Here is a 14,318-nt window from a genome sequence, read left to right on the forward strand (position 1 = left end):
AGTGAGACAGAGACAGAGACAGAGACAGAGACAGAGACAGAGACAGAGACAGAGACAGAGACAGAGACAGAGACAGAGATCCCTACTGGATTTGATACAAAAGTAGTGCTCCTCCCAAACCCAATCCCCTGAGGAGCTCAAGAACAGACAGGCTTGGAGGGGGCTGATTTGGCCCAGGTGGCTGCAGATGAGAGATAAGCTGAGGCTCAGAAAGCCTTGGAGGAGAAAAGGGTCTTGTTGGCTCATGACGTGACTGTCATGTAGATGGAGTTGTAGGCCAAATAGCTGTTAGCGTCTAACAAAAATGGTGGGAGCAAAATGACTGTCCAGTGCAGGACATAGAGTCAATATACCTAGAGACTTGGTGCCTGACTGTCAGGAGGGAGGGGTGATATAGACCGGTTGTTTCAGGCATATGAATCAGCGCTAGAGGTACAGAGGATTTCTGAGGAGGATTGGGGAGCTGGCCTTTAGAGTCATATTACTGGTGATGAAAGGTGCACCTTGGTGACCCTAGAGAAGGGGAAGAGGAAGTGGTATCCTATTATGAAGGAGGCCCTTGTCAGTAAGTATGAATGTACCACAGAGGAGTGTAGGTTGAAATACAGGGGCAGTCGGAAAGTGTGTCACCAGTCCTGGGAGGGTTTTGTGGGGTACTTTTGAAATGTTTGTAAAAAGTATTGTTGTTTAAGAAGCTTTTGTCTACCAGTTTTACACTTTTTTGTTATTTCCCCCAAAGAGGACTGGCAAGACAAAACTGGTCTCAGACTGAAAAACATGATGGTTCAATGGGGGGCAAAGAAAGCAATTAAGTATTTTTGCTGACAGTACTTCGTGATGGAGAAAGGACTCGTAGAAAAGAGACTTGCTCGGACGCAATCCTTTCACATAACTTCAAACCTCATATTAACCTTGTATCGTGTAAAATTAATATGCACAACAGACGACACAAAAGAAAAAGAAGCTTGCCTATGTGTTTTACTAATAAGTAACTCAAGCGAGATTCTAAAATGGCTGCTAACTGAAAAACATTAGTGCGCATGCGTCAACTGCACCTACGTAGTATGACATGCTGTCGCTTGGAGGGAATTTCTTGCTCTTGCGCAGTTACTAATAAAATGGCTGCTTTTAGAAACTCACATGCTTGGCATCTGCTTTGCTGAAAACTAAAACAAGCTATTTTACTAATGCTAATGCAGGAAAACCATTAATAAGTAAATGGGGTTAGAATAGAGATAGGTGGTATACAGTGAATCTATTTATTTTTTATTTTAACGTTGGTCTTTTTTGACTCTTTCACTAGTACGTATAAATGGGCTTTTTGTGTGAACCAAAGTCTTTTCCCTCCTGATTGCTGCACATGCGTAGTGCAATTGAACTGGAAGAAGTGATGTGACTCTTGAACACCGCCCAAGGTCGCAAAGGGATACATATCCTGGGAAACAGAACAGTCTACTGACACGGATGGGAACCCATGAACATTCACAATTTGTGACAATTAAGTTGTGAATGTGGGTGGGACTAAAGACTGGCTAATAAAAATGAAGGGGTGCGATTTAGAACAAAGAACCGAAAGACTATATTGGAAAATAAGTATGGTGGAATGATCACTTCCCTTTGCCTGTCCAATCAGCGTTAGTATTTTTGTAAGCTTGAAACATTAATGGGTGGTACATGAATACCAAAGAGTATAATTGAGGTAGTTCTTAGTTAGTTAGATCGAGATATGCTGAATGCTGCAGAGCTTGGGATGCTGTCGGAGTGACGAGAGATGCTGAAGAAGAATCAAATTGCAGAACCATTTATTTTAAACTAATTAATCTAGAAGAAGATCGCAGAAGAATCACAAGGAGGAAGAGAGTGTCGGAGACGGGTGCTACACCTTTGCCAGGGTTTGGTTTTTATACCCTACTTGGTAAATATAATTATATGTCTGTATATGTGCCTATGTTCTTTTCTCTCTATCCTCTCCTTTCCATACATAGTCATTGCATAGTACAAATGTATGTAGTTCATAGTTATATTATTGAACCTTCCTTCCTATGAGACGCAGACTGTTCTGTACTTTGTAAGTGGTTCACATGAAATAATTCTTAGATAAAGATTTAAAATATTTCTCGACACTGTGATCATTCATATTTGAAAGAAAGTTGATATTTGTCATTTCGCCATCAACTAGTTCAACTAATGGTCCATCGACCAGAGGAAAGAACTTTTTGATCAGTGAAAGATTAGGAACCAGTGGTAACTAATCAGGATATGGTAAGAAACTCAAACTTGACCCCAGCGGTTATTGACAGGTTGTTGTGAATGTGTGTATGGGTCCAGATGAGTATATAGTGTTGGATTATCTGTTGCAGGTAAGACGCTGGATCAGTTTTCTGGTAGCAGGGCTATGGCTATTATGGACTAATTTGATGGTTATTATTGATTTTGATTATTCATTATGTTGAACAATAAGAGTTTGTGGTTTGTTTTATGTTGTCTAGAATCTCCGGGAAATTGAATAGAGGGTGGCGACAGAAACCACACTGCAGTGAGATTACTCATCTGTTGGAATAACAACCACACTGCAGTGAGATTACTTGTCTGTTGGAATAACACTGAGAAGCTATGCAGGGCTGGCAGGATTAAACTAGGGACTATTTCGTATAAAAGTGAGAGTGATTGATAGCAGAGAGTTCGCTGGTGAAACTTGGGTCTTATTCACCTAGTAAGGGTAACACCGAAGGAGTAGCAGGCTCTTCCGAGCTTGATTGAAGGGTAAATGGAAAGTTTTACTCGCAGTGTATGAAAAGTAAACAGAAGGTCTTACTCAAAGAAGAGTGAGCGGAAGGTTTTACTTGCAGTAGAAAGAACAAATCTATCCTTTAATTTAGTGGAACAGACAGAGTAGCAAATGTTTTATGTTGTTACTAAAGGATTTTATTTGTAAGAAAAAGTAAAGAAAGAAGTTTCTCGTATTACCTTGTAAAGGGACGGTCAGTTGCCGGAGTTGCACTGACGTCACAGAGAGCCGCGCTGGGATAAGTGGAAGCAGCGGGCGAATGACTGACGTGGATTTGTAAAGGAGGAGTCAGTAGTAAGGAGCAGGACTGACTACATCTGAAAGGCCGCGCTAGCATTAGTCAGACCACAAGAGTGACCCGAGGTCTGATTGGAAGCTTGAGTGAAAGCTGAATTTAGATTGGCTAGTGGACATTTTGTGTGCCTGATTTTTCATTTATCCTTTTGGTACAAGTTTGCATAGACAGGAAGCTCGAAGGTTTGCAGATTATTGTGCTATATATGGAGTGCTCAAAATGTATGGAGAAACTTACTTTCCTGAAAGGACAAATTCCCTCAAATGAAACAGATTGGGTAAAGATAGATCGTGCAGTAAGGCCTAAGGCCTGCTTTGTGAGCATGTTATATGTTAGCATGGCTCATTAGAAGTTTAAATGGCATTTTACCTTTTGCCGCTTTTGCACACGACACTGCATAGCTGTTTTTGCAAGTTAGCCTTCGTGAAGGTCTACACATGAGAATGGGTTTTGTTTGACATCTCTAGACTTACATTGTGCCAGTCTGCACAGTCCGTGCTGAAGCTGTCAAGGTTATCAAAACATGGTAGCTGTTCGACATGATCGAGTAACGCTTTCTAGACACAATTTGGAAGCTGTGAGCCAACTAAGATTCCGGTGCCCTTATTATTGCACTCTTACCTTGATTTCACACACTTGGAAGATTTCCGTTTCCAGGGATGCAGAGAGCTTATGCTGATCCAGATGTGATTTACTCTTACTGAGCGAAAAGGTAATGGGCTTCCCCAAACAAGCCCAAGAAACCTTCTTTAGTTTATAATACATAGTTCCTATATAGGTAGGGTGTTAAAACTAGGCGCTATAAGACCTGTTTTCACCACCATTGTAATAGGATTTCTCCTTTTGTATTTTATTGAATTGTAACAATGCTGACCATATTATTTTTAATGATATGTCTGCTTATGTTGGCTAAGATACTGCACCTGAGATCATGTCGTTAAAATAAATATTTTAACCTTACTGTGTCCCTTATTTACTCCTGCTGTGGACTGGTATGAGAGCATAACGAAAGAGTGTTCTCACTTCCCACCATTCTGGAATTTGTACTAAGTTGCATGTTCTAGGTTGTGTATTCATTGGTTACTTTGCTATAGGACGAAGCGCTAATGGCACTCTGATGCTAGCTGGTTGGGGTTTTTCTAGGTACGGAGTTTCTGGTACACCACAATTCACTGATGTCCTAGGTCTCTGTGCACAGTTCTGTGTATGAGCAGGACCCTTGCAACAATAGAACCAAACTAGAATCAATCAAATGAATCTGTTCATGCTAAATATGAACAATTGTTACAGGTGTTTAAACAGTACAGTGGTTTTGAAAATATTGGAGACAAGGATATGGGTCATTTGGTGTATTGATTTGTTTATGGTTTCAAAACCTGAGATTAGTCAAATGATTCAGTAATATATGCTTTGCTGGCAAAGCAAAAGCATTGATGAAATTTTGAAATACGCCAAATATTGTGGCGATGATATTGAGGCTAGACATAAAAAATTCAAAGAGAAAATGTGGGCACAAGTAAAATTGGCCGAACAACAGGAAATCAAATTAAATGGTCAGACGGAAGGTCAGGCAGAATCAGAATGACAATGTGACCAGTGGTTGTAAACCAAAGGGGCGAATGAATTGAGAGGATGCAAAGAAAGGGTTTCCTTATCATGGATGCGGAAAGCTTGGACATTGGAAGAACGAGTGTAAGAATATTCAGAATAATAATAGCCCAAATCAAAATTTAATTCCACAGACGCAGAATGAGGTGTTTGTGAATCAACCTCAGCAGGTAGTTAATCAACAGTGTCAGTTGCCACCTGCCCCTATGCCAAATTTTGTGAACCAGCAAACGTACAATGTGGATGCGGGATTTCAAGGAAGTGGTAAGACAAACCCTGTGATTTCACAATATTTTTTGCAGAACAATAATGAAGAAAGTAGTTATATGTATTGACTGTGCCTGAGGGGGGAGGAAGAGGAATGCGTACTTGGCCATCCTTGCTGGTAGATCAGTCAGGTCCATTTATTGAAGGGAAAGTAGAAGGTAATGATATCACTTTTCTATTGGACATTGGTTCTACCTGTTCTACTGTGGGAACAGCAGATATCCGAAACCTACCCCTCTCGGGAGAAGCGATCCAAGTAGTTGGAGTCTCAAACCAGCAGATTAGAACCCCAATCACAACATTGTAGTCTTTGATTCTAGTCCAGTGAATTTATTAGGCAGAGATCTTTTGTGCAAGATGAATTGCACAATTTATTGCACACCAGATGGTGTTGCTTTTCACACCCCAGACGAAGATATGATATATAAAATAATGTTAGCTAAACAAGGCACAGAAATAGATGAAATGTATTCTCTGATGACAAAGAATGACTTACCAGAAGAGCTGAAAATGACTGTGAATCCAGAAGTATGGGACTTTATTGGAAAGGAAATAGGTCTAATGGCAAATGTCGACCCAGTGAAAGTAATTGTAAAAGAAGGTGTAGTTTAGCCTAACATCCAACAATACAACATGAGTCCAGAAGTTAATGCTGGAGTAGCTACTGAAATTGACAGAATGGTTAAATAAGGCATTTTAAAAGGTAACAATGAGTAGTCCTTGTAATTCACCTATAATAGGTCTTAAAAAGCCTAGCGAAAGTACCGGATAGTGCAGGATTTAAGGAAGATTAATAACATTATAGTACCATATTGTCCTGTAGTACCAAATCCAGCAGTAATTCTATACCAGATACCCTGGAATACTGGATGGTTTACTGTGATTGATTTATGCCAGGCCTTTTTCTCAATTCCTTTACACCTAGACAGCGAGGTTTTAAAAAAATATATATATATTTGAGGATGGTATTTTTGTATGGAATTGATTTCCTCAGGGGTTAACAGAAAGTCCTTCAATGTTTAATCAAATTTTGAAAAAGTGTTTTCAAAAGTTAGTTATGCCTCGAAATTCAGTCCTAGAGTAGTATATCGATGACTTACTTGTAGCTTCAAAATCTAGAGATGACTATGTTACTGATTCAGTCGCATTACTAAATCCTTTGGCTGATGGGGGACACAAAGGATCTCCAGAAAATATTTAGGTCACCAAATAGAAAAAGGAGTGAGGAAAGTGACCACAGAGAGAATTAGAATAATCAAGCAAATGCAATTATCCCAAATGCAGAGAGATATCAGAATTTTCTTGATGTTGTAGGATACTGCAGACAGTGGATTTTGGGTTTTTCCTTACTGGCGAAGCCATTAATTCAGATGACACGAAAAAGAGTAAAAGATCCAATATTTTAGGTCAATGAAAGTGTAGAAGCATTTGTAAAATTACAAAACTGTTTATGTGAGGCCCCGGCTCTAAGCATGCCTAATTATACGAAAGAATTTGCACTATTCTGTTGTGAGACAGAAGGTTGTGCACTCAGTCTTAACCCCAAGACACAGTTTAAGCCGACGTCCAGTAGCATATTTTTCTGCTACCTTGGATCCTGTGGCTTAAGTATTACCTGGCTCCCTAAAAGCAGTAGCTGCTACTTGTATAAGCATAGAACAGAGACAGTCAATTGTGATGGGACAACCAGTGAAAGTATATGTTCCACATTCTGTCGAGATTCTATTAACCAGAACTCAAACACAGCATCTTACCCCTAGTTGGATGAATAAGTATGAAAGAATAATTCTGGGAGCAGAAAATGTGACCATCGTAAACCCAGCTACACAATTGCCAGACTCAAGATGTGAAGAAGTAAGGATGAGGTAGAACTTGATTGTTTACATGTGACCATGATGTGTACAACACCCGCCCTGACATACAAGAAGGGCTTCTGAAGGAGCCAGACCATGAACTATTTGTTGATGGCTCCTGTTTAAGGCTTGAGGAAGGCGGACTGAGTGCAGCTTATGCTGAATGCTAATTAACCGGAATTGTTGAAGCATCCTGTTTACCTGGAGTCAAGTCTGGACAAGTAGCAAAATTGTTAGCTTAAATAAAATTTGAAAATGACCATATTTACTGATAGCCAATATGGTTGCAGGGTTGTGCACGACTTTGGCCAACTTTGGATGCAGAGGGAATTTATGACTTCTTCAGGATTCCCTATTCGGAATGGGAAATTTGTGAAAGTACTATTACAAGCAATACAATTGCCAAAAGAACTAGCAGTGGTCAAGTGTGCTGCTCACCAGTCAGGAAATGACTATATGACGCCTGGTAATCGATATGTTGACCAGGTTGCTCAGTATTGTGTTAAAAACAACATGTCAATAAACAGAAAAATGGAAACAAGTGGAATCAGCTGCCAACGTATGTCCTTCTCAGCTATCGAAACATGGGAGGAGGTGAGAGTTTCAGAATGAACTGGAAGAGAGTGAAATTGAAAATTGGATAAACCAGGGTTCTGCTAAAAGAGGGCAGAAGATGATGTGTGGGTGTATCATGATGGCAGACCAGTTATGCCAGATTGTTTGCTCTCACAAATTGCGAGAATGTACCAGGGAGAAACTCATGGAGGTAGGGACACTATGATAAGACTATTCAGACAAAATTGGTACAATCCGAGGTTTAGGCTAGTTGCAGAAAGCCTTTGCCAGAGAGGTTTAATATGTCAGCAAGTAAATCCAGGCAGATCAACAGTGGTCAGTTGGGGAAAAATTGGAAAAGCAAAAGGACCTTTCATAAGGTTACAGCTAAATTTCATAGCATCACCACCATGTAGGGGAATGAAATACCTCCTTGTGATAGTAGGTTTGTTTTCACGATGGGTGGAAGCATACCCTACTAGGAGAAATGATAGCATAACAGTTGCCAAATTATTACTGAGGGAATTAATTCCCCGTTTTGGTTTTCCAGTAACTTTGGAATCAGACAGAGGACCTTGAATAATTCGAATAATCTGTGAAGCATTCAAAATTGAACAGAAGCTGCACTGTGCATACCGCCAGAGGCTTCTGGGGTGGTAGAACAATTGAATGGCACAATCAAATCAAGACTGGCAAAGGTGTGTACATCCACCTCCATGAGTTGGCCAGATGGATTGCCTCTTGTACTGATGGGACTCCGTAGTATTCCTGACAGAAACACAGGACTGAGTACCCATGAGATTATCATAGGAAGAGCATTGAGACGAGCATTTATACCAGGATATAAATTGCTGAATATATCTGATGATCTGGTATTGGATTATTGCAAAGGATTGGCTGACCTAGTGCATTCTGTCTCTCACCAGGTTGGAGAAGATACAGTGAACAGGCAGCCAGATCAAACACATGATTTGAATCCTGGAGATTGGGTGGTGGTAAAGAATCACACCAGAGAGTTGTGCCTAGTACTCAGGTGGGATGAACCACGACAAGTCATATTAGTCACCACCACAGCAGTGAAGCGTGCAGGTTTGCCAAACTGGATACATGCCAGTCATACAAAAAGGGTGCAAGCCCCTGATGAAGAAAGGCCACAACTGACTCAAACAGTTGAGGCTGCTGAAGCTTGTGCAGTCAAAGAATCTAGAGTACAAGATTCTAGGGAGACTGACAGAACGACCATGCACAAGGCAAGAGGACTGGATACCAGTGGTTGACATACCTGATGTGGTTATCAAATCAAGGAGTAGAACAATAATAGAGGAGCAGGAGATTAGAGAGGACCAGATAGGTTTAGAAGAAAACAAACAGGAAGAAGTGAACAAAGAAACTGGAGACCCTGAGCAGGAGAAGAAGGTGTAAATGCAGTGCAATTTAAAACGGGTCAGAAAATATGATAATTGGCCAAGGGGAGTCAAAAGGTTGAAACATCACTTGAGAAAAACAAATGAAGACCCAGAACAAGTAAATTAAGTTACCAGTTAAAACTGAGCAGTCAGTTACTAAAAATATTCATAGAAGTCCAAGATTAAAGGTCTTGAACAATAAATTCAAGGGACCTGAATGTACTTACGTGATTCTTGAGGAATTCGAGAATCTAGATTTAAATGAAGAATCTTATGAAGAAAAAAATTCCAAGCAGATTGATAAAGTGGAAGTGAGGCCTCCTTGACGTACTTAAGATCCTGATTTGTACCTAAAGAAAAGAAAAGGAATCTTGAGTTAAAATGGCTGAGAACAGGGTTGCAGAAAGACCAAAACGAAGTTGTGTAAAGAAATTTTGTAGCGCTTGCATATGTAGTATATTATTAGTGATCTTAGTATGGCTATTTTTAACAACAGCAGTTCCTTATCTTATGATAACGGACAAAAAGAATCATACAAACAGTAGTTTAAAGATTGCTAACCAGAAAGGAGATAGAGTAGAATTAAAAGCAGCAGATGATAGATTTAAATCACACCATAACAGATAATGACACCTCATTAAATGTATTTACAAAGTTGTTGTTTCAGTATGTAGACACAATGGAGATTAGTGATTGTTATGTTTGTATGAAATTACCTGCTTCAGTAGCAGAGGAAGTAACGTACCATCATTTCCCTTTAACACATATGGTATTTCATGTAGTATATTGTCAAGTTTATTTTAAAGATCAGAAAAACTACAATATTCCTATTCTAATATAGATGTAGTATTTACAGAAATTCCTATTCAAAAGAATATGAATCCAGTACTCGGTAGTCTAGATGCACAGCTTATGGGTGAATTTTTCTCAACTATGAAGTCATTAGATATAGAAATCGTACAAAAACAATCCAACATGCTCATTACGTGAAGAAGAGAAAGTGTTTTTAAATTTAGTTGGAGAGGAGGCAGGATTTCCAAAGAAAAGCTACAGAACAGAAACACCATATTCCACCATGAGCTGAAAAAGAAGGAATTTATACAGCTGGCAAGGCTCATGTGCGATGTCCCTAGACTTTGTGAAGTCAGGGAAAACATGCCTTCATAGATTAAAAACAGATTATAATAACTTATTTGGCAGTTGTTTGGGAGGGGTACCACGCCGGCCGAGCTTACCCTTTGCTCCGCTGAGGCGTGCTGTCTGACCTTCCGTGGCTGTGGCGCGGCCAGGCTTTGCTCCGCCGCAGACAATTCCCCTGCACTTCCGACTGGCCGGGCTTGGCTCCGCCGGTCGGGAGAAGAAGCGAACTACAGCCCCCAGCAGCCTTCACACTAAGGACGCCTCCCACCTCATCCTGCAGCGCCAGGAGGCACATAAAGCGACGCCCACTGCCGAGGACCTGGTGGCAGTTTTTTGGGAGGGGTACCACGCCGGCCGAGCTTACCCTTTGCTCCGCTGAGGCGTGCTGTCTGACCTTCGTGGCTGTGGCGCGGCCGGGCTTTGCTCCGCCGCAGACAATTCCCCTGCACTTCCGACTGGCCGGGCTTGGCTCCGCCGGTCGGGAGAAGAAGCGAACTACAGCCCCCAGCAGCCTTCACACTAAGGACGCCTCCCACCTCATCCTGCAGCGCCAGGAGGCGCATAAAGCGACGCGCACTGCCGAGGACCTGGTGGCAGTTTTTTGGGAGGGGTACCACGCCGGCCGAGCTTACCCTTTGCTCCGCTGAGGCGTGCTGTCTGACCTTCGTGGCTGTGGCGCGGCCGTGCTTTGCTCCGCCGCAGACAATTCCCCTGCACTTCCGACTGGCCGGGCTTGGCTCCGCCGGTCGGGAGAAGAAGCAAACTACAGCCCCCAGCAGCCTTCACACTAAGGACGCCTCCCACCTCATCCTGCAGCGCCAGGAGGCGCATAAAGCGACGCGCACTGCCGAGGACCTGGTGGCAGTTTTTTGGGAGGGGTACCACGCCGGCCGAGCTTACCCTTTGCTCCGCTGAGGCGTGCTGTCTGACCTTCGTGGCTGTGGCGCGGCCGTGCTTTGCTCCGCCGCAGACAATTCCCCTGCACTTCCGACTGGCCGGGCTTGGCTCCGCCGGTCGGGAGAAGAAGCGAACTACAGCCCCCAGCAGCCTTCACACTAAGGACGCCTCCCACCTCATCCTGCAGCGCCAGGAGGCACATAAAGCGACGCCCACTTCCTCGTCCCGCGAGGACTCGCGCGGGATGCGCCGGGCAAAGGGCGGGCCCTCTGTGGCCCTCAGATGCCTGAGGAGACTGGACTGGGCCAGGGACCCTACATCATTTTTATCTGGATCTTAATCGTGTATTATCCATGTGAGACTTTATTTTTTATAATATTGGTGTTTTTCATGTGAGTGAGTAGTAAGATGCGGCTTTTATACGATCTTATATAAGCTGTCTAAACCTAAAAATGATAAATCGGCAATAGGACCCGGCACCATTGATAACTATATGGTGAAGAAAATAAATCAAATTAACAACGATAGACGTGCTTCACTAGGGAAGGGGACTCCAATATTGATCTGCCAGAGTTGTCTCCGCAAAGGGTGACCTTAGATGCTGAGGTAAATATGAGCGGAGTCGCCCACTACGGTGACTGCTGAGATACATCTAGAACAACACGCCCTGACAAGCGAGGAATCCGGTGAAGTTCTGCCTGTCATTAGGCCGATACGAACCTGTAGGATATCACATCAAAAACGGGGAGGGGGAAACATAGCACTAAAAAAAGGGATTTGGATGGGAAAGAAACTAATAGCCCTGTCTTAAACCCCTTTGTGTTCACTGGAAATAATGATAGTGGTTCTAACTTAAATGTTGAACAGTTTGCTTCTCTTATTAAAAAGTTAGAAGTAAAATTTGTATCGAAATTAGAGATGATTAAACCACTGACCATGCAGATAGAGACCCTGGCCACGGAAGTGGCTAGGTTGGGTGGCCTAGTGTCTGCACACTTGGCTGTACCCACCAGCGGTAGGGTTGAGGCTGGGGGAAGAGGGCAGGAAGTGGCGAGTGCTAAAGTCCATCAGAACACTCGCAGTACTGTTGCAGTAGCTACTACTGTGAATGAGGCACTAAGTACATCCGTCGTCCCAGTAGTACCTGCCTTGTTGACACAACCCAATGTAGCCCCACAAAGTGGACCAGTTCCCAGGCCCCCCAGGAATAACCGATACCTGAACTTACCACCTGATTGTGCACCGTTTGTGGCGGTATTGACCAATGTTCCATCTTGTGGCACACATCCCGCCTCACCATATGATGAATCTCATGCCTCATTGAAAAATAAGACAGTAGCATGGCTTAATAAAAATTGTGGCTTTCCTATTTCCTACTCAGATCAGATAATGTCAGTAAGGAGGGTGAACTGGGTAGGCCCGTCCAAAAGGCTGGGAAGCGGGGATTGCATTGTTGTAAATTTTAAATATCCACAACATGTGGCAACTGTCCTCCTAAGAGCATCTTCACTAGTTTATAACGAGAACAGTATTTGTGTGTGCCCGCTGGGGTACTTCTATGCACACCTGTGCAAACCCACCCCCCAACAAAGGATAACTAGGCGGGTGTTTGAACCTCAGACCCCTGCCATGGACACACAATTTATTTATAACATTACTAATCCATGCGGGCCTGGAGACATGGATGAAATTAACAATAGGATTACCAGTGCTGGACGCTACCACCATGGGTATAATGTCAATACACAGAATAGGTATGATGCTTTGTCAGGACTTGAGATGTGTGACTGACGGGAGGTACCTGCGGCTCAGGGCACTGTGGCTTCAGGTGAACCTATACTCGTAGAGAACTCACCGGACATAGTATCTGGATGTTTTGTTGTCTCATGGAATATTGCGGGTTTGGCTGCCAAAATGGCTGATGAAAACTGGGTTAACTATATCATGCAATTTAAGGTCATCTGTCTACAAGAAACTTGGCTGGTGGAGTGTGATCTTTTCCTGGAAGGGTACAAGGCTTTTTATGTGCCAGCCACTCCATCGGTAAGAGGCAGACCAAAGGGGGGACTTGTTATTTTTGTTTCTATTCTAGTTCCTTGTAAAATGCGTAGAATTGAATCTCAGTATTCTGGAGTGATGGGCTTAGTTTTATATGTAGAAAACCGTCAGGCTGGTTTGGTGAACTTTTATAATGCAACTAATGATAGTGCTGGCACTAATCAAATATCTGTATTGAATTCTTTTATCTCTACTTCTATGAAAGATTTTTGTCATAGCCTTATGATCATGGGAGATTTTAATGTGCATCCTTCCGGTGATCCACTGAAGAAATGTTTAACAGACCTGTTTTGTGAGCGCCTGGGAGGCTTACACATGGAACATACAGTGGATGGGGAATTTTGTAATGACCTAATGAACAACTTTGACCTCTCATTGGCTATGACACTTAGGGACCCGTTAAAATGTTTTGATATTCCTACTTTCAAAGGGCACGGCAGGGTCACTTTTATTGATCATATGTTAGTCTCACTGACGATGCAGACTTTTCTGGATTTGTTTAGCATTGAGCAAAGTGAATTTAGCGACCATAACCCTCTTATAATTCGTTTGAAGGGACCTTGGGTTAACAAGGGAAATCAGAACTGCAGCTCAGGTAGGTTGTGTACAACAGATGGGAGACGGCGACTTAAATGGTCAATGGTTACCCCAGATCTTCTTTACAAAAACATTGTGGATAAATGTACTGAAGATATTAAGAATTGTACACATGAGGGGGGAGACCCCAGAAAGGTCCTTATTGCCTATCAGAATTTGTCAGAGAAGGTGTCAGAACTGATGACGGCCCCCGCAAAGAACTTGGTGAAAGGGGGTCCTAGGTGGTTTAACCACGATTGCTCTAAAGCCGCACGTAATCTCAGGTTAGCCCTGTCAGTCACCCCGAGAAATCAGGAGGGTGTAAAACTGTGTCGGAAACAATACAAGCCTGTTATTGCATCCCGTAAGGAGTTTTTAAGAAAAGAGGCCTGGGATGAAATACTTGACCCCTCCACCTTAAATTGTAGCACTAAATTTTGGGCGTTAGTTAAAAGACAGTTCCTGGTGGAAGACCCGGGTGATGGTCTAGAGTGCTGCATTACTAGGGAGGAGTGGAAACTTCATTTTAAAAAACTGTATCACTCAGCGGACCCTGTCATAGTTGATGTTTTACCTTATGTTAGGGGAGGTATAATTAAATTTGATAAAAGCGAGATAATGGATGCCATAGAAGGACTTACAGCTAGGAAGGCCCCTGGACCGGATTGAATCCCACCGGATCTTTACAAATCAGACCCAGGCTTTTGGGCACCCATCTTGGCAGCTGTATTTAATGCAGCTGCTATAGTGGGCTGTCCCTTGTCCTGGGGCTTATCAACAATTGTCCCTGTGTTTAAGAATGGAGACAAGGGCAGCCCCCTTTGTTATCATCCGATCTCATTAATAGATTCCATGGTCAAGATCATGGGGAGGAT

General features: G+C 42.6%; 1 protein-coding gene across 1 annotated transcript in view; it reads right to left on the reverse strand.

The window, feature by feature from the left end:
- Positions 1–14,318, reverse strand: part of LOC144791612 (von Willebrand factor A domain-containing protein 5A-like) — a 680,207-nt gene that overhangs the window by 86,816 nt on the left and 579,073 nt on the right. The window contains exon 18 of the mRNA XM_078666339.1: positions 9,000–9,122. Within this exon, the coding sequence (XP_078522465.1) occupies positions 9,000–9,122 (123 nt within the window). The remainder of the gene's footprint in view (positions 1–8,999; positions 9,123–14,318) is intronic.

The sequence above is a fragment of the Lissotriton helveticus genome, chromosome 11, assembly GCF_964261635.1.
Source record: "Lissotriton helveticus chromosome 11, aLisHel1.1, whole genome shotgun sequence".
In the NCBI taxonomy this organism is placed as follows: Eukaryota; Metazoa; Chordata; class Amphibia; order Caudata; family Salamandridae; genus Lissotriton; species Lissotriton helveticus.